This window comes from Melanerpes formicivorus, unplaced genomic scaffold, assembly GCF_026170545.1.
Source record: "Melanerpes formicivorus ecotype bairdi unplaced genomic scaffold, bMelFor1.0.p_v2 SCAF_6, whole genome shotgun sequence".
Lineage (NCBI taxonomy): Eukaryota > Metazoa > Chordata > Aves > Piciformes > Picidae > Melanerpes > Melanerpes formicivorus.
The window spans coordinates 2,630,846-2,650,932 of record NW_027142358.1 but is presented as its reverse complement, the minus strand read 5'-3'; the positions used below and the strand labels follow the sequence as shown (position 1 = coordinate 2,650,932).

The 20,087-nt window shown below is 41.7% G+C and overlaps 2 protein-coding genes across 2 annotated transcripts in view; one reads left to right on the top strand and one right to left on the bottom strand.

The window, feature by feature from the left end:
- The window catches only part of HABP2 (hyaluronan binding protein 2), a 30,777-nt gene extending 28,299 nt beyond the window's left edge, over positions 1-2,478 (top strand). Inside the window, exon 14 of the mRNA XM_068139347.1 lies at positions 954-2,478. The gene's annotated coding sequence lies outside the window, so the exon portion shown is untranslated. The remainder of the gene's footprint in view (positions 1-953) is intronic.
- NRAP (nebulin related anchoring protein) overlaps positions 427-20,087 on the bottom strand; it is a 56,898-nt gene continuing 37,237 nt past the window's right edge. Inside the window, exons 27-42 of the mRNA XM_068139346.1 lie at positions 19,898-20,002; positions 19,386-19,493; positions 18,518-18,631; positions 16,888-17,085; positions 14,993-15,097; positions 13,957-14,055; positions 12,091-12,195; positions 10,655-10,762; positions 8,320-8,631; positions 6,421-6,525; positions 5,653-5,751; positions 5,431-5,535; positions 3,840-3,947; positions 2,854-3,165; positions 2,464-2,610; positions 427-1,013 (exon numbers count right to left, since the gene is read on the bottom strand). Of these exons, the coding sequence (XP_067995447.1) occupies positions 912-1,013; positions 2,464-2,610; positions 2,854-3,165; positions 3,840-3,947; positions 5,431-5,535; positions 5,653-5,751; positions 6,421-6,525; positions 8,320-8,631; positions 10,655-10,762; positions 12,091-12,195; positions 13,957-14,055; positions 14,993-15,097; positions 16,888-17,085; positions 18,518-18,631; positions 19,386-19,493; positions 19,898-20,002 (2,232 nt within the window). The 3' untranslated portion in view covers positions 427-911. The remainder of the gene's footprint in view (positions 1,014-2,463; positions 2,611-2,853; positions 3,166-3,839; positions 3,948-5,430; positions 5,536-5,652; positions 5,752-6,420; positions 6,526-8,319; positions 8,632-10,654; positions 10,763-12,090; positions 12,196-13,956; positions 14,056-14,992; positions 15,098-16,887; positions 17,086-18,517; positions 18,632-19,385; positions 19,494-19,897; positions 20,003-20,087) is intronic.

Genomic DNA, 20,087 nt, shown 5'->3' with positions numbered 1-20,087 from the left:
TTAAATCCCATTAAAAAATATGGCTCTAAAGCTACTGGATAATTCTAGGAGTTGAATGCATTTTGCAAGTCAGATTGTGTCATATTTTTTGCCCCCTGATTCTGCACAGAAATTTGACAAACCAGAGGACTGGCATTAAATCAAAATACAAAGAACAGAGGTGCTGGTGAAGAGTCATTTGCTTGAAATAGCAATGTCCCTTTCAGCTGAATTCCAGGCTTTACAACCTTCTCTAAGCAGCTACCTAACCTGTCTATAGTTACACCTATTGCAATCATTTCTTAAAACCTAATTCTGACTTTATTTTATTTATTTTTTGCTTTGGAAGATCGGAAAAAGTCTGAAGAACTGGTTGTGATCTGAACACCTCCTCTTAATCAAGAACAATTTCTCTGAGGCCCACTAAAAAGCATACCCTTGGTTAGTCAGTGATAACTTTGCTCCCACTGGCCTTTGTCTTGTTCATCTGTTAAACCTCACACTTTTGTATTCCCTTAGGTCAGTGGTGCCAATAATCCAGGTACAGGAAAAGTCTCCAAAGATTACAAGTATGGAATAGGATTAATCTGATTTATTCATTACAAACTGTTTTATAGTCTACCAATCAGGTTCATTCAACTGTAGTACAATGCTGAGCCTGCCAGTCCCTGCCAGTGTTAATTTCATTTACAGCTTTAAATAAGTATCAGGTTCTGTAACACACACACACACAGAGTGATAAATCACAAAGTGCCCCCACAAAAATAAAGTTAGTAGTTACGAGCTGCAATGTTTATTTTGCTTTTTAAAACAAAACCAACCTCCCCCAAAAAATCTTAGATACCATCTATTGTGTCTCCCAGAAAACTGGGAAAGCTACTGGGTCTGAAGCAGAAGACAAAAACCTATTTCTATCCTCTCGTGGTTCATGTTCACCTCTGATACAGCTGCATTCTCCTTCTCTTGACTTGCAGAATTTCTGAAGCATCAGGGTTGACCGTGACCTGCTGAGATCCTTCTGTCTCCAATTGGTCCTGTAAAATCAAATCCAAGCAAATTGTGAGGACAGCCAGTGGACAGGAGAAGGTTTCAACTGTTCTTATACAAAAGTATTTGCATGTTAAAATGGGGGGGAAAAAACACAAAACCAAGAGCAAATTCCCAATCACTGCTCTGCACTGAGCAAACTGCTCTGCGGTGGAAAAGGGCAGAAAAAATGGAGCTGTTCATCTTAGCCACTGCACAGATCTAAGGGCTGAATGTGCTCAAGTCCTAATTTCAAACTGAAGGCCTAAATAAAGAGCAAACCTGCAAACACCTGAGTTCCAGGTGGACTGCACACCTGTAGATTTCCATGAGATCATTAAACTTAAACCTTAGCATGAGAAGAAACTTCTTTACAGTGAGGGTGATGGAGCCCTGGAACAGGCTGCCCAGAGAGGTTGTGGGGTCTCCTTCTCTGGACACATTCAATACCTGTCTGGATGCATTCCTTGTGGACTACCCTATGTAATCCTGCTTTGGCAGGAGGGTTGGACTCAATGATCTCTGGAGGTCCCTTCCAACCTCTAATGTTCTATGATTATCATACTCTAGGGATTGAGAAGATGTTTCCTGCAGCTCCCACTGCCTGCATTACCCCACCACAGTTAGACTTTATTTCCTGAGTAACTTTTCAGGTGGGAGTGTAAATCATGGATGTGTCCTGTTTCTTGTGGGCTGGATTACTGTTTGACTTGTTGACAAAGTTAAGACTTACATGACATAAGTATTTAAAATACAGAGTTCCTCTTTCATGTCAATGTAATGCTTCCTAGCTGTAAGCCTTGCAAGGTGCCTGTATGGATTTCTGCTTTCTTGTGCTGGCACATTGCATACTGGGAGTTATCCCTATGGTAGCAGGGAGAAGGAAAACCTGCAAGATTCCAGTTTGTAATTTCTTGCATCTTGAGATGGATAGAGATGGAGCATTTTCCCCTTGCAAAAGGCGGGGAGCACCCCACAGTACGTGCTGTGCTGTTGGGAGTCTACACTGAGTCTGTCAATACAACTGCTGCTGGAAATTAGATGGCAACCAGTAATTACAGGTTGGTGTCCTGCTGAAACTAGGACAAGAGAAGGGAAGTTACACAGGGAGTCACTTCCACCTGTACTGCTTTACATGGAGGTACCAGGACACTTGGAGATCTGACAACACCCACAAGTTAAGGGAAACACATCCTGAAGTATAAACAAATCCTCTCCAGTGGCATTCCCTAGCCCCTATAGGAATTCCTCCACCTTGGCAGTGCTCTTGAGCTCTCTTGAGAGGTTCCTTCAAATTAAGGTGCACACAAAGCCACAAAGCTTTGTGAGGGAAGTATGTATATCCTGTTCAGACCATGGGGAGAACTGTAGACTCCGGGGAGCATTCCAAATCATTAAACAGGATGTCTGCCTGTCTGCCTTCTCTTGGGATTTGTGAGAACAGTTTGCTCGACTTACAGCTGCAGGTCCATACTGAGCTGAAGCATTCTGCATCTCCCGAATGTATGCCAGCTCAGCAGCTCTTCTTGCCATTTCAACTTTGTGAGAACCTGGGGGAGTCCAGCCCATGCCTCTGAGCCAGTTCAAGTCAGACTTGTAGTTTACCTAAGAGAATGAAACATACACCAGTGTGTATTATTTTGCCTGGCTCCAATCAAACTGCATGCCCTGGGTATTCAAGAGAGAGCATATAAAGAGCAACATTAATGAATAAACATTATTAATTCTCAACAAACAGACTGCAGTTCTTTCAAGAGTGTGATTGTGTTGATAGGTAAGGTCTGTGAAGCACATTGCCCCTGACAGCTCCCAGCACTTGGAAGGACAGGGTCACTTGGCTATACTTACATCACTCTGAAGCTTATAGGCCTGTTTTGCATGCTTCACATTCAGCTGCTCAGGGTCACAAATGTATTGGTGCAAAGGCTGCCTGTAGTTAACATTGCTTGCAAGCTGCTGGCTTCTCTTAGCATGGAGGAATCCTGGCTGGTTGGGGTGACTCTGGAACTGTGCCCTGCTTTGGGCATATTCGCTCCTGTATTGGTTGTCACTCTGGAGTTTCCCCACTCTGAGGACATGCCTGATTTTGGGATCATCATTTGCACTGAGGAATCCAATCTGCTGGCCTCTGTCTCTCAGGAAGGCTTCTCTGTATTTGTACTGAGGAAAGTACAGAGGATAATCTCATTTTCACATTCAGATTGCCTCCGAATTCTGTTACTAAATAACTTACCCTCCACTAGCTACCAATCATGCTTCCTGTAGTGCACAAAAACCCAAGGGTTTGCCTCAGATCAAACAACATTTCTTAATCTAACAAGACACTTTAGAAGAATGCTCTTAGTGCTGATTTTTAAAGGAGTAGAAAAATGTAGGGAGCCCAAAATACATGTCTCTCAAAAGCAATCAAAGGTCCTCTTACTGTTGCACTCTTGGGCACACTTGAGCTCAAGCGATGAAGCTGGTCCATCTTCAGCTGGTCCACCTTCACCTTTCTTGCCAACTGCAGCCTTCTGAGGTCAAAGGTGACCCATTTTATTCTAGACCCTGCTTTAAGTCTTCATAGCCTACTACCTATTTTATCTAACTACATCATAATATGCCTCCTTCCCAAGAATAACTCTCTGAGGCGAAACAGAGCAGGCCGGGATTGAGCAGTATTCTTGGGAGCCTTTGGTTGGAAATCTCTGCACTTAACCAGCATTTGGTTCCACTGGGTCACCAATTTTCCAAACCAGAACAAGTTTCACTTACATCAGAATTCACCCATTCTTACAGGGTAGGAATGGCATGGGAAGAGGGTTGGGAAGTGTTTGAAACAGAGCAATTCTTACATCACTAGCAATCTCTCTTGAAGCCTTTGCTGTCTGGAACGGGATGGCATCAATCCTAAAATCATAGCCAGATGCCCTTGTCTGTTCCCAAGATGTTTTGTACAATTTCTGTGTTGAAAAGAAAATAATAAAACAGTCATTTCCCCCTGCAGTTTCTTAAACGTAGTCCCACAACTGCAATAATAAATGTTTTATCCTACTGGGCTTATTTGTATCAAGAGTCATCAGCACCATCTCTAAGGTTTTGATCCAGTTCTATAGCACTTCAATTCCTTTTCTATTCACCATAATGATAAAATGCCTCATCTGAAAAGTGCCACCAGGGTTTCCTTTTGTACTTGAATGTGGTTGGTTTTGATGTGATTTAATTTCTATTAGAAACCGCGATGCATCAGTCACATCAATATTGCATTGATATTGCCCTTATTCTCTCTTTTGATGCATCCACTTGCAGTGTCTTGGGTTTTGTGGCATCATAATTTCAATACCAGTTATTTCAAGCTTTTCAAGTGATCCCTGTCTCTATCCCCAGCCACATGTGGCTTCATTAACTTGTATGGCATAACAGCCGGTTCTAACATATTTAATGTAGCTTTGAGGATGCGAAATACATTTACATCCTGAAGAGAAATTGCTCTAGATTTTGGGTTTCTTCCATTAGTAGCTTTCCTATAAAAGAGCTTCCAGTCTGCAGGTCCTGCTACACAGACATGGTGTCTTGGCTGACACTTTTGGTTGCCCTTTTTCAGTTGTATTCATTTGCTCTCAGTAAGCCTTCGATTCATCCTTTCTGGGGTTTGTGAACATGTGAAAACAAGCACAGAGTCCACTTCACATTTCTAAAGATATTCTGCTTTCATGGTGAAGTTAGTGATAGGTGGTACTAAATTTGAAGGTACACTGCAATGCCAGAAACTCTGCAAGACAGCCTGGAACTCCTGCATACCCTGCTGACAGGTCTAGGTCTGACCTTTCATTTGTGTCCAATCACACCTTTGCCTTTTTACCTTCTCCTCCACAGCTTTACAGAATATAAATCCTAATTGTTTCTTGCACCTACAGAGCATCTATCACCAAACAAGGCACTCAAAGCTTCTTCCAAGCTAAGATCACTCTAACCCTACAGTTAAAGATAACAGCTATTTAATCAGGGATGAGCCTCTGTTTGGGATCATGTGGAAACAAAATTCCTTTAAACCAATTCTACTTACTGATTCACTTGCATTCAGGTTGATTACAACCGTGCCTAAAGGAACAGTTCAACATAGTGTTCCAGCTTCATGAGAGAAGATTATGTAGTCAAGAAAAGAGGATTATCCCCTCACCCAAACATAAGTAAAAGGACTGATGTCTGTAACAATGCTGAAGGACTGAAATCCTTAATACAGCTTCCTCTCCTGGAAGCAGAACCTACAGACCTTTCCTGATCCCTCCAGCCGAAACCTAGCAATGTGTTGGCTGTCCACAGCCTCTGGTTTTTGCTTTTAGTTTTGGTCACGATCAGAGACGCTGGCTTCTACATACACATGGAAGATTTTCATTCCCAGCCAAGTCTACAAAGTCAGTTTCCCAGAGTAAAAAGCTTACTTACATCACTGATGTGAAGTGCATTCTGGCGGGCTCGGATGAAATCCAGATGATCAGGAGGAAGAGTGTACCTGTGCCTGGCTTCAGGGTCTCCAGCTCTGTACAGCCTCTGTGGAGTCAAAGTCATTGAATGCAACTGATACTGAAAACAATGTTTAGATCAACTCTTTCATGCATTACAGTACAACAAAAAAGTTAAAATCACTTAAGGCAAAATGAAACCCACATCATTGCACTGGATGTAGCTGGTTTTAGCGTGAATCAGATCAGGAGAGTCAACCACAGCAGTGAACTTCAAACTTCCTGGCTTCTGACGATACTTTGCCTGAGAGGTGGAGGAGTAAATAAAAACAAACAAAAGAAAATAAGCCACTGACATATTTCTGTTAATGATGTATCACAAGTCCAAGGTGTGATAAATGGAGCAAAACATAAATGTCACCTTCCTGAAGCCACAGTATTTAAAATGCACTTTTCTGCTTTAGTCTCAGCTGCTCTTTCAGCTAGGGAATGGAGATGCTGTGTATCATTACTGTGCTGCCCAGACACCAGTGTGCAAAAAGGACTTCCCAGTGAAAACTCACATGCAAAAGGCTTTCAAACACTACACTTTTGACAGCTCATAATTTTTCTCCATTAATGCATGGTACCGAGGAGGCAAATGCCCCTTCAATGTGGCTGTCAGTGCTGTATCTTTCTATATCACTTCCATAACCACCTGCTTAGAATTTCATAATGGAGTTGACTGCATTTATTTATTGCTGCATGTTTTGTTTATACTCTGGTGTTTCATTTGGAATGGAAAATATTCAGCAGGTGTCACACAGTGGACTTGCATCTCCTGTACTGCTTCTTGGTAACTTACACCTTGTATAAACAGGCTCCCACATCAAAAGGCAATGATGAGCTACATTCGTAAGTGTCATGTAACGAGGAGCCTTGATGGTAAACAATTCCTGCAGACGTGCTAGCCCATGAAAGATTTATCAGTTACCTCACTGATGAGCTCTCCAGCCTTCTTTACACTTTCTATCTGCGGAGATCTCAGAGCCATCCAACCAACTCCTTTCATGAAGTTCAGGTCTGCTTTATAGCGATGCTGGTGAAAAATGGAAATCGTTAGCTATCAGTTTTGTATCCACAGCTATTAAGGTTTAGGGTTTTTTTTAAAAAGACTCCCTGATTCATATTAACATTTTGAGGTTTTTCATTTGCCATGCACATCTCACATCATAAAGCCAAACTGTTTGCATTTGTTCGTTCCACCAGGAATTAAATAATGTATCATATGCAAGTTACAAGAGAAGGCCCCACGAGTGAATTAATATGACTCAAAGCAGTAAGTAATAACCTGTTTGCACTGGACCTAAAGGAACCCCTTTTGAAATCATTTTCTGAGGTGAGTTCAAGTCAGGAATACTAATTATTTTAGCTGGTGCATGCTTCCTCATTAGCCCCATTTCCAGGAGAACATAATACTCTTCCTTTACTCATACTAAACCCTCCTAACCCAGTAAAGAAGACAAGGCAGGCCCAGTAGAAAGGGAAAGCCAGTACAGTACCCACAATCCCCACATTTCTGACTACTTCTTCAGACTAAGAGTGGTTCACTGTGTGCCTTTAATCCAATCACCCATTTTCTCAGTTGCTTCCCCTCTGCGCCCCAAGATGCAAAAAGACATTAACAGCCAGATAGCTCCATCCCACGTTGTACATTACTAGATAGTGAAGGTATCAGAAAACCTCTGTTCCTAACACGTTGGTGTAAAGGTAAAGAGCCAAGTGCTGAGGTTCTTACTCTTCTCCTCTCCTGTCCCTTTGTAGGCAAGCTCTGAAGCACATGCTGTTAGGGTCTCAGGACTAAGTCCCTGAAATAGTCACTTTCCTGTCATGTGAGCCACCATCACACATCAGTAAATAGCAAAAAATCCTGCCTTCCTGGATCTAACTACCTGTATGCCATCTGCTAGCCATTAAAGGAGGCAGGAATGGAAGCTGGAAAGGCAAAGAAGTGCATCTACCAGCAGCTTCTATACCATCCCAAGAATATCCAAAAAAAGTCCTGGCAGTGAAGAGTATCCTGTCAGTTCATCTCACAATAAAATCCTGAGCTCAGTAAATGATCAGCTTGATAAGGACCTATAAAGAGTTGGCATCACATTGTGAAAAAACATTTTCACTTCCCTGCTGACTGATTCTGTCCCTTTTCTTACAAAACAAAAAACCCACCTGAATCGAGCTTCCTGCTACAGAGCAGCTAATAACATTGGTCCATGAACCACCAAAACACAGCTCTCTGTGTCCATGCAACTTTATGCATGCACTCCACACACACGTTTGAAATTACAGACAGACAATGGCTTGTCCCTGAACAAAGGTACATGCAAAGGAAGCATGAATGTGATCCACAGTGAGATTCCATCATTTCTGTCATCAAAGTTTGTCTGACCTTAGATTTGGATGAGCAATTCCTGCAAACACTGCTGGGGAACTCTATATAACCATCACTGTTTGTGACGTGACCTTCTAATATATCCCAAATCATCCTCTTAGCCTTTAACCTCCCACCCAAAGAATTCTGCTTGTGGGGTGGCTGCCAAACCACTGACTGGCTGTGATTCACACAGTTGAGACATGATTGTATGTATCTCTCATGTCTAGAATAAATAACATGGACCACAGTGATTTTCTATCAGGTTCATAACACAAGAAGCTCTGATTCACATCTGCTCCATGTGTGAGGAGCAATCAGATACCTTGCTGCTACACAAGTACAAATTTCCAAGCAGCCTTTCAAAATTCTCTGCTCCATGTCAATATCCAGTGTGTGCCAGTCACTCAAGCTTTGTTATTGATAAAATCAGTTTGCTACTAACAGAAGGGAAGTCTTTACCTCACTCTGTAGCATGTGGGCTCGTTTGGCCCACTTCATCTTCATATCTTCTGGGAGTGCTGTAAACTCATGGAGCCTCTTTCTGTAATCTTGATCACTTGCTAAGGCCTGGGCTTTCCTGGCATGGACGAGGTTCACCATGTCCATGGGCAGGTGGTACTGAGACCATACATCCTGGGATCCTTTCTTATACTCCTGTTCGCTCTGCAATTTGGCGGCATGCAAGCAATGCAGCAACCTGGTGTCATCCAGAACACTTCTGGCACCAATGTGCTTTCCTCTCTCCATCACAAAGTTGTGCTTATATTGGTACTGAAAATAAAAAAAAAAAAAGAGTAAAAGTGACAAAGTGCCAAACTTGAGCTACTCTACCTAACTAGCTCATGATAAATCACTGAAACTTCTATGTTGTCTGTCACACCAGCCAAGGTATGCAGCACTTGAAGGAAGTCTCTCAAATTTAAATACCACAGTAGCGACAATGTTAAAGTTAAGTACATCTCAAAAGGTTCTCTGAATGTGCCCAAAGCATTGATGGCATTTAACCTTAGATTATGTACTTTTATTATCCCCCACAGAATTATACTTCCATCATTAGGAATGAGAACATAAGAGAAACAAAGAAAAGACAGAGGAAAAAAGAAAAAATCCATACAAAAGATATTTCATCCTGCACTCTGTAGCCTTCAGATTTGCAAATGCCACCCAGCTATTTTAAAGAGTAAATCCAGTTTTCCTGGATCAATAACTATGTTGAGAAGCCTAAGATGGTGGTCTGAGCAGAAGAGTAAGCACCAGCAACCTCTCATTCTCATTTTACCTGGGATTATGACTCTTCCTATGATCTTGCATTTATCCTTTCTGTGAAATAGTGATGATGATGATAATGATTATTTATACAGCATCAACAGGGTGCTTGGAACTTTAAAGGGAAGGCCTGGGCCCTGAAGAGTTCATAATGTAGTTGAAATGGGATAATAACACTTATCTACCACACAAGAGAGTTGCGGGGATTAAATTACAGTAGCTAATGTTTATAAAGTGCTTCCAAGATGAAGGGACAAATTCAGATCTGTTGTAAGTGGATGTAATTCTATTATGGACTTGTGCCCTTTAGAGCAGATCTGAAGATGTAACCAGAAGCACTCTGCAAAATATGGTTATAAATGACAGTGAGAAAGAGTTGCTTCATAAAACAAATGCACATTAAATACAGCCATATTTTATCACATCAGAGATAAAATATGGGAATAAATACTACACACAATGGAGACTTTCCTAACTAAGTTTAACTTAATTGTCAGGTTTTCCTGGAATTTATTACATTTCTTCTGAGGAAGGGAGTTGGGGCTGTTCAGTCTGGAGAAGAGAAGGCTCCGAGCTGACCTCATTGTGGCCTTCCAGTATCTGAAGGGGGCCTACAGGAATGCTGGGGAGGGACTTCGCAGGATCTCAGGTAGTGATAGGACTAGGGGGAATGGAATGAAGCTGGAGGTGGGGAGATTCAGGCTGGATGTGAGGAGAAGGTTCTTCACCATGAGAGTGGTGAAGCCCTGGAATGGGCTGTCCAGGGAGGTGGTTGAGGCCCCGTCCCTGGGGGTGTTTAAGAGCAGGCTGGATGAGGCTCTGTCCAGCCTGATCTAGTGTGGGGTGTCCCTGCCCATGGCAGGGGGGTTGGAACTAGATGATCCTTGTGGTCCCTTCCAACCCTGACTGACACTATGATACTATGATTATGCTGTCTGAGAAATCAGATACCGTCAGGGCACAGTGTTTTGCAAAGAACAAGCCAAACAAAAGGATATGTGTAAGGGTAAGATTTGTTTCCTCTATTTCAGAGATTAAGAGGACACACACTTCCAAGAGCACCCACTGAATTTCAGTTCCTAACAAGATGGGCAGCTCCTGATTTTCAGCGATTCAAAGAACGTTCAGCTTCTCCTGACTTAATTTCGATTCAGGAGCGCCAGGCACTTCCAAAATTCAGCTCAAGGCAGGGTGGACAGAATCAGTGGGCACTTTGTAAGCTGAAAGGCCGGGAAGGAGCAGAATTCCTCTGATTTCTCTGCCTGCAAATACTTTAATTCACTAGCTATTTCCCACTGGAAGATGTTTAACCGAGCTTGGTTCCCGATTAGCAGCGATTCTTCCTCTCCCTCTCTCCCCTTTTTTTTAATTCACACAAAGAATCTCATTCATAAGTAATATATTCTGTCTCACACTTGTCTCACACGGTTATGGAGTTGCTTTAATTCAGTAAAATCTGCTTTAGACATTGTTTTACATGAAGTTAACAGAAATTAGGCAAGAAGGAAGGTTGAATCATTCAACTCACATCACTGGCAATTTCTCTGGAGGCCCTGGCAGTCTGGAACGGGAGTGCTTCCGCTGTCAGCTTGTAGCCTTGAGCACGGAGATTATGCCAAGATTCTCTGTATTTTGCCTAAAGTAGGAAAGGCACATGTAGATTGCTGTTTCACTTCGAAATGCACAAAGGAACAAACAAAGGAACCCTCTTTCATTTGTTATTCTGTGTTACAGTCTCATTCTTCATAATCAAAGGGTCTGGGTTTTTGTTGGTTGTTGGGGCTTTTTTTGAATTATCTTTGGGAAATCCTACAAACTCAGACAAATACCTGTCTGCTCCTGTCTGTAGATTTAATATACTCACAAATCCATATATATGCTATATATGGCCCAATCCTATTCAATATCTTTATTGATGATCTGGACGAGGGGATTGAGTCCACCATTAGTAAATTTTCAGGCAACACCAAGTTAGGAGCAGGTGTTGATCTGTTAGAGGGTAGAAGGGCTCTCCAGAGGGACCTTGACAGGCTGGACAGATGGGCAGAGTCCAACATGATGGCATTTAACAAGTCCAAGTGCCAGGTGCTGCACTTTGGTCACAACAACCCCCTGCAGTGCTACAGGCTGGGGTCAGAGTGGCTGGAGAGCAGCCAGGCAGAAAGGGACCTGGGGGTACTGGTTGACAGTAGGCTGAACATGAGCCAGCAATGAGTCCAGGTGGCCAAGAAGGCCAATGGCATCCTGACCTGCATCAGAAATAGTGTGGCCAGCAGGAGCAGGGAAGTCATTCTGCCCTATGCTCAGCACTGGTTAGGCCACACCTTGAGTCCCGTGTCCAGTTCTGGGCCCCTCAGTTTAAGAAGGATATTGAGACACATGAACGTGTCCAGAGAAGAGTTGGGGAGAGGTCTCAAGCACAGCCCTATGAGGAGAGGCTAAGGGAGCTGGGGTTGCTTAGCCTGGAGAAGAGGAGACCTTATTGCTGTCTACAACTACCTGAAGGGAGGTTGTAGACAGGTGGAGGTTGGTCTCTTCCCCCAGGCAACCAGCAAAGAAACAAGAGGACACAGTGTCAAGCTGCACCAGGGGCGGTTTAGGTTGGATGTGAGGAGAAAGTTCTTCACAGAAAGTGTAATTGGCCATTGGAATGGGCTGTCCAGGGAGGTGGTGGAGTCCCCATCCCTGGAGGTGTTTGAAAAGGGATTGGACATGACACTTGAAGCCACGGTTTAGTTAGTCATAAGGTGTTGGGTGATAGGTTGGACTTGATGATCTCTGAGGTCTTTTCCAACCTTACTGATTCTATGATTCTATGGGGGATAAACATCATTATAATGAAATCAGGGAAAGCATAAATAGAAGAGACCTAGAAAAAAGCCCTCTATTTATCCATCTTCCTTATCACTGCACAGTTTATCATCCATCCCAAACAAGCATATGAAATACAGAACAAATTCTTACGTCACTGAGGTTGGCTGCATTTATTCTTGCCCGTGTAAACTCCGGCAGACCCAGAGTTGGTGTATAGTGGTGCTGACTGTCCTCTCCTGCTGCTCTATACAGGCGCTAGGGAAGAGATCACAATGACAATTGCCATTAATTTTCTCTATTGGACTAAAGTTGTTTATGAGTCATATGAGGAAAGGCTGAGGGAGCTGGGGTTGTTCAGCCTGGAGAATAGGAGACTTAGAGGGGACCTTATCACTCTCTACAACTACTTAAAAGGAAGTTATAGTCAGGTGGGGGTCAGGCTCTTCTCCCAGGCAACCAGTGACAGGACAAGAGGTTTAGATTGGATATCAGGAAGCACTTCCTCACAGGAAGGCTGATTAGGCACTGGAGGCACCTCCCTGGCCCAGGGAGGTGGTGGAGTCACCATCACTGGAGGTCTTTAAGAAAAGATTGGATGTGGCATTTGGTGGCATGGTTTAGCCAATGTGGTGGTGTTAGATCATAGGCTGGACTTGATGACCTCAGAGGTCTTTTTCTGCCTCAATAATTCTGTGATTACTGCAACTATAGTCAGCCAGTACCAAAAACAGCTAAGAATATATCATTGCAATTGCAATTGCATGGTTGTTTAGCAGGTTTTTTTTTTCTGGAGATAAAAATCTTTTGCACTAATTGTTATACATATATCACAATGATAATCCACTACCTTCTTAGCCTTGCATTGTTACGTTCCCAGCAGGCCAAAAGAACAGGATGACAGGGAATGGATTGAATCTTGAGGAGGGCAGGTTTAGTTGGAATATTAGGAAGAAATTCCTTACAGTAAAGGTGGTGAGACACTACAGCAGGTTGCACAGGGAGGTTGTGGATGCCCTCTCCCTGGAGCTGTTCAAGGCTAGGCTGAATGAGACCTTGAGCAACCTGGTCTAGTGGGAGGTGTCCCTGCAGGGGGTTTGGAACTAGGTGATCTTTAAGCTTCCTTCCAACTCAAAGCATTCTATGAATCTATGAATCTATTAATATTTCAAATCCATGCAAAAGCTTTGTATTATTGTGCATTGTTAGGGATTTATCTTCTGTGTATTTTTAATGCCTATTTATTAATACTCTATTTTCTACTTATCTATGAGCATTAAGGGTGTCACAAATGTGTGTTAAATAAAAGGGCAGGCCTTACTGGTAGACTGGCCATATTTACAAGCTTGGATTTTTCCTTTTATTATTTTAGATGATTATGATAATTTGCTTAGGGGTTTTGTTGTGTGGTTGTTGGTTTGGGGTTTTTTATCCCCCAAAATTTGAAAAGTGGATTCTTGGTTTTTTTAGGATCTTCAGGCTGGATGTTAGGAAGTAATTCTTCACAGAAAGAGTGATTGGCCATTGGAATGGGCTGCCCAGGGAGGTGGTGGAGTCACCATCACTGGAAGTGCTTAAAGAAGAGACTGGATAAGGCACTTAGTGCCATGGTTTAGTTGGTTAGATGGTGCTGGGTGATAAGTTGGACTCAGTGATCACAAAGGTCTTTTCCAACCTGGTTAATTCTGTATTCTGGATCATACCATGCAAATGAGCTCCCTCAAGAACACCCCACAGACCTGATCAAGCTGTTTCATGCAAAAAACCCTCAACTTAATAACAGGACTCTATTGTGTGGGTAATATTTAAGCTTTTTAAAAGGGCTTGAATGGAAAATGGTATTAAATGTTAAGAAAGCACAAAATGCACCCTGTGAAAAAGCACAGATCAGTGAGGCTTGCTTTCTTTTTGATGCATTTTGCTTTCAGAAGAGGCTGTCTCTTTCCCACTCCTCCATCCCTAGCTCTCTGCATTTTTGAAAAGCATCTTCTTTTTTTGACTCACGTTAGGAGAGCCTACCTCATTAGCAATCATATTGCTGAATTTTGCATGAAGGAGGCCAGGAGAGTCTGTCACCGATGTGTACTTGAAGGAATGTGGCTGCTGACGGTATTTACTCTGAGTTCACACACAAAGAAAAATGAACAGAATAACTACAGTCAGTTATTTAGTCTTGCCAGAGAAATAAGGGACTTCTTCCAAACCCAGTGGTCTAGTATTCTTTTCTTGGGCTTAAAACCCTCCTTTGCAATGGGTGTGTGTCTATTAATCATGAGACTAATTGACCTTTTGCTACACTGAATTTGGGGGCATTCAAATCTCACAGGGGAAATGAGAAGTAAATAAGGTGTAAAAGAAAAAGTGCTGCTATGCTGAATACAGTAATGAGATTATTTCCCTCCTTGGTGTCATTAACCCTGGCTAGTGGAATTACAGTAAAGGCAATCTGATTACAGTAAAGGCAATCTATCAGTGAGCAGGTGCTGCACAAGCTGGCTGAAGGTTTTTGTGAGAAAAGTGAAGTTCCACCTGCCCTGTGGGCCAGTGTCAGAATTGTGGACAAAATAACTGCAAGATCACTGTGAGCAGGTATCAGTTCACTAGAACACTACTAGGAAGAGGACTCTTATTTTTCTCAATTTAACATCTATGTGAATATGGGCAACAGATCAGAGATTTGAAACTAGGAGAAGCTGTAAGAAGACAAGAGAGGAAGCAGTCTAATTTTGGAGAAACAGTATGAGGTACTTGTTAGAGATAGGCATGGCCTTGTTTTTAGCTGAAAAAGCTTATTTTAATTCCAAAATAAATAGCATGACAACCTTCTGGGTCTGAAACACAGGAGAAAAGATTTGAGAAAGCAGTTAGCAAAGTCTGCAAAACCTTGAACTCCGTCAGGTTCACCCATCTGCAGTTAGGACACGAACGGTATGATCAAACACAAGGGGAGGGAGCCTAGCATTATCCAGTGAGTCACTTTGCCAGCCCAGTTTAATAGAAAGACATCTGGCAAACTCTTGTTTGTAGTGGAGAAATCAAAACCCTCTTTTGTTACCTCGCTGATGAGTTCAGAAGCTTTCTTCTTTCCTTCAATCTCTAGGGCCCCTGGAGTAATGCATCCAACTCCTCGCATAAAGTTCATGTCAGACCGGTATAGATTCTAAGGAATACCAAGCAGAAGTAATTACAAGCTTGCATATGAGATGCCCTATATTTATTCATCCAAACCCACACAATAACAGTTGTCAAATAACTCCATTAAAATTAGTATCTACCACAGAGAATTCATACACATGTCTGTGTGCATGCAGCCCTGATTGATCTGCAATACAGATGCAAGATCCTGAGTGATACTTGGACTCTAATTTCTCTTTGTAACCTTGAAAAAACTTTTCCTAGATATGTGAATTTTCTTCACATAGAACACATCCATCCCAGCTAGATGTTATTTAGTTGTACATAAAGGCAGTTTAGAAAAGTGTATGAAAATATCTCTGGTAACTTTTTAATGAGTGGAACTGCAGGCAAAACAGCCTTGGTTTTTAACAGTTCTGAGTGGTCATAATATGAGTAGGGAACACTAAGGAAAACTATTCCTAAGCCACTGTACAGGCTTCATGAAAGCATTTCCCAGACCACCACAACCAGCAGTGACTTTGTTGTAAATAGTACTTTTTCAAAGGTTACCAATGGGTTACTAGTGGACACATGATGACAAATATTACTTAACCTGATGATGAGTAGGGGAAGGTAGATCATCGTGTTTTCTTCTTCAAAAGATATAGAGACCAAACAACTACTGAAACACAGTTTTGCCTACTTGATGGATATGTGGAAATTGCTACTGCTTCCTAAAGGAAGAGCTAGCTTTAGTTAATGAGGCTTTTTGGTTCAGCCAACTACTTAAAAGGGAAATGGACAATGTCTTCCTTTTGTTTAGCCACCAAGGAGTGCAGAACCAGCTCCTCTTCCACTCAGGTCTGTCCAGTGCTAATCTCTCAACTCAAAGGTATCATGGTGCTGCATACACCATTGTGGGTCAGAAGGTAAAAGAAGACAACACTGGAAGTATGGTCCTCACCTCTTGTCAACTACTAGCACCAGCTGGCAAGAGAGAAATACTGCACTCTAAGCAGTGTTGCTGAAAATCAGCATTTCACTCCCAACTCAGAGAGTGACATGGATGGAAACCTGCCTCAGAATCTCTTGTTTCATGCATTTTCACTCCAGTTAGGGCAGCATAACTGGCACTTGTTTACACTTGTTTGAACACAGTCTGCCCTCTTTAGGAATGTTGGCTGAAAGCTTTAAACTGATACACAGAAGCACTTTTGGGTCAGACATGTTTTTAAGATATAGCCCCTTCTGAGGTCTCCAGAGGCAATGTAATCTACTAAAAGCCCTTTGCTCGAGGCTGTGCCTACAGACACAGCCTACCCTTAAATTTGTAAGGCAGTATCCAGTTAATTTTACTCAAAGTTATACAGTGAGCTAAACTGATCTTTAGAATTTCTGCAGCTATGTCTTAGGCCAGAGTTTGTAAGTCTCTAACAAGTCAGATTTTTAACAATAGGCAACTTTCTTCTGAAAGCACACGTGAATTCCACACAGATACAAAGCAACTCAAACACCAGTTGGCAGAGTTTGCATGGTTAGCAAGATCCTTAAAAGAGTATTTCACCAACAGTGCAATCATCCTCCCTTGCAAACACTTCTCTGCCTGATCATCAAAGACTGCTCTACTTTATCTCTTGGTATAATGCGATCACACACATCATACAGCTGCTCAGTAAGATAAACCTCTCATTCCTGAACGTAACCAAGGGGGAACAGCCATTGTTTACCCCTCAGCTGCTGCTCAAATACACGCTGTCAGCTGTCATGATTTGGAACAGAACTATCTTGCATCAGAACCAAGAGGGAAATATGGCTGGGGTGTTTTGCAGTTACCTCACTCTGTAGTTTGTACGCATTCTTGGCGCATCGCAATCTCACATCGTCAGTCAAAGAAGTATACTGGTGCAGCAGCTGTCTGTATTCTTGCTCACTGACCAAAGACTGAGCTTTCCTGGCATGTACCAAGTGTATCATATCCAGGGGCAGGTGGAAGTGAGTCTTTGTGTCCTCAAAACCTTGCTTGTATTTCACCTATCAAATTAAAACCAGATCACATAGATACCACAACATGGCAATTAGATTTCAGGGTTTGATCTGAAGAGACACTCTCCATATATCTTCTGCCTTCCAGTACATATCATTGTTTTTAAAGGTAAGTTCCACCACTTGTTTAACTATGTTGTGAATGATCAATGCCTACAATTAGAATATGTAGCATCCTATTCTTCATCAAAACATCATATTCACTTAAGCTGACAATTTTCTTGTTGTTGTTAAAACCAGAAACTCTAAGTCTACAGAATTACCAAACTGAAAAATGAAATCTCAATTCATTGCATTTCTAGAAGGCACAACAAAAAAGTGAAGCTACTGCCTGAGGACAAAATGCAAACCAGCCATATCTGTATCAGAATTAGTATGAACCCTCAATACAAATATTTGTTATCTCCATCCATTTGGCCAGTTTAATTTCATAGCTTTAAATATCAGTTTTAGTTGTGAAGGGTTTTTTTTTCACTTCTTGTCTCCATCTAGGAAAAGAAAGGCACAGAAATCTTCAAAGAATTTTTTTTCACATGACATTTCCCAATCAGATTATGCAAATGTGAGATGTTCAAGCTGTTCATCCAGATAATGAACATCCAGAGTTATTGATGATCATCAAACTGACTTAAGAGTAACCTGACAGATGGATGAATTCTTACAGGTTTTTATTGTTACCTGCATGTCTAAGTATACCACCACAGAAGAAAGAATTCCAGCACTCACTGAAATGCATTAACACTCTCCCATCTTTATCCCCAGTCAGACTCACTATGGACAATTTTAAAGAAGATAAATAGTTCTTAGATAATTAGGGTTTTTTTATGTCCAAACAAATAGCTCACTGCTTTCTGGAAGAAGCCACAGTGTTCAAAAGGCACTGAACAGTTACAATTCTTGTAGATGATAAACAAATTAGGTGATTCTTAGTATATCCCAAGACCAAGTGGGAGTCATTCCCCAACCAAACAAGTCCAACTTCAAATTCCACAAACTCATTCATCCTTTAGTCTCTCAGGAAACCAGCAAATTGAAAATAATCACTGAATACCTTTGTATCTCTACCAAATTTAATTTACTTCTGGACAAAGACCACTACTAATTCTCAGTTTAACCTACCTCTGAGTGATACTTTTACAAAGTAAAATATCCTACACAAGGCAACAGTGGTATGCAGCAGGGGATTGTGCAAGTACTCACAGTTTTCTCTGATTGTCAAATTAATGTTACTGTAAATAATGTAAAAGAATGCTAAGGGTATCATGATTGTATTGGCATATCTGGCTGTGGAAGAGCAAACTAGGTTTGAAATAATGAGCTATTCCACAGCCAGTTCATGGCTAAGTCCATCTTGCATGAAGAACTACTCATTGCTAGGAAACCAATTCCAAAATGCTCACATCTCCTTTCTGGTACTCACATCACTCTGCAGAGATGCTGCATGGACTGAATGAGCAATATGAATATCACCATCCAGACCATGGGAGCCAATCATCTGTCCTTTCATTTTCTGAAATGCCTCCTTATACTTGTGCTGAAAAGGAAATAAGGATAGAAAAGTGAACAGGAGTGAACTATTAGTCAGATTGTTAGAACCTGAACAAAAGGGTTTTCATATTACAGAAAGAGATCTATGGACAATAAATCCTAGCTATACTCAATACAATAAGAAGTCTGAATGAACCTTTAGTAGATGTTAGGAAGACCTCACCTACACAAACATTTTAACATTTTATCCCATTTAGGAAAAATAAATTTTAAAATGCACCAGTGAACACTTGCCAATAGCTTGGATTAGTTACTGTGGAAGACAAGAACCTGGTGCAAGTGCTGATAATCAACCTTTGAGAAGCCTCTCTCCATCAGCTCTCTAGAAAAGTTTCTCCTATACGTGAAATTAATCTGTATATGTCTACAAACTTCAAAGGACACCCCAAAAAAACCCTGAAGAGTAGAAGTTCCTGAGTAAGCTCTTTCTTCTAATGCATGCCCTGACAGTGGGTGACAGCTCCTGAACCATCCCTGATTGTCCAGTCAGTACAGCAAGTAAGGTAAGTCATTCAGCTTTGCTACTGGATGTTTGATTTCGTAGACCTTCCTTTGCGTAGTTACCAACATACTTCCTTGTGCCTGCACCTCCAAAAGCACAACTAACTAGACCAAAGCCAGGTGTCTCCCAGATGTAGAGCTGGCTGGACATGCTGTTTCCATCAAGAGTCACTCAGCAGAGCAGAAACAGTCTAGAGCGACTGGCAAACTGGACAGTATCAGCAGTTAAGTTCACGTACATCACTTAGGATTTCACCCAAAGCCTTTGCTGCCTGGAAAGGAATGGCATCTAGTTTGAGTTGATAGCCACCATCTTTCATCTTTCTCCAGGCCTCCTTATAGCGACTCTAGGAAACATGGAAGAGGAATAAAGCAGAGTTACTGTTCAAAGGGTTGACACTGGAGTATTATTATGATTATCCCAGCAACATTCCCAGACTAGTTTCATTCTGTTCCTGACACAGAGGGCTAACACAAATGAAACTACCAACACACAAAAGGAATAACCACGTGACAAATGCCCACTATAAAAAAGTCTTCTTTTGTTGTTGTTCATTCTTAGCCTTTCTAACTTCTGAGAAGTTCCATAAGAAGTTTTATTTCCAATCTTACTTCAGAAACATCTAGACCACAGAATGATCATATACTGGGGAAAGGAAAGAAATGTAGTGTGCTTTCCTGTGTAGGACAAATAGCAAAGCACTATCAACTTTTTAACTGCCTTTTAAAGTAATAAAGGTCAGGTTTGTACCTCACTGATATTCATAGCATTTAGTTTGGCCTGAAGGATTTCAGGAAGATCTGTCGTTGGTGTATACTGATGCTTTACACTCTCTCCATGCTCCTTGTACAGCCTCTGCAAACAGAGATGAATTTCAGCAGCAAGCACTCAGCACACACTCAATCACTAGGTTCAGACAAAACCATTAACAAATAGGTTT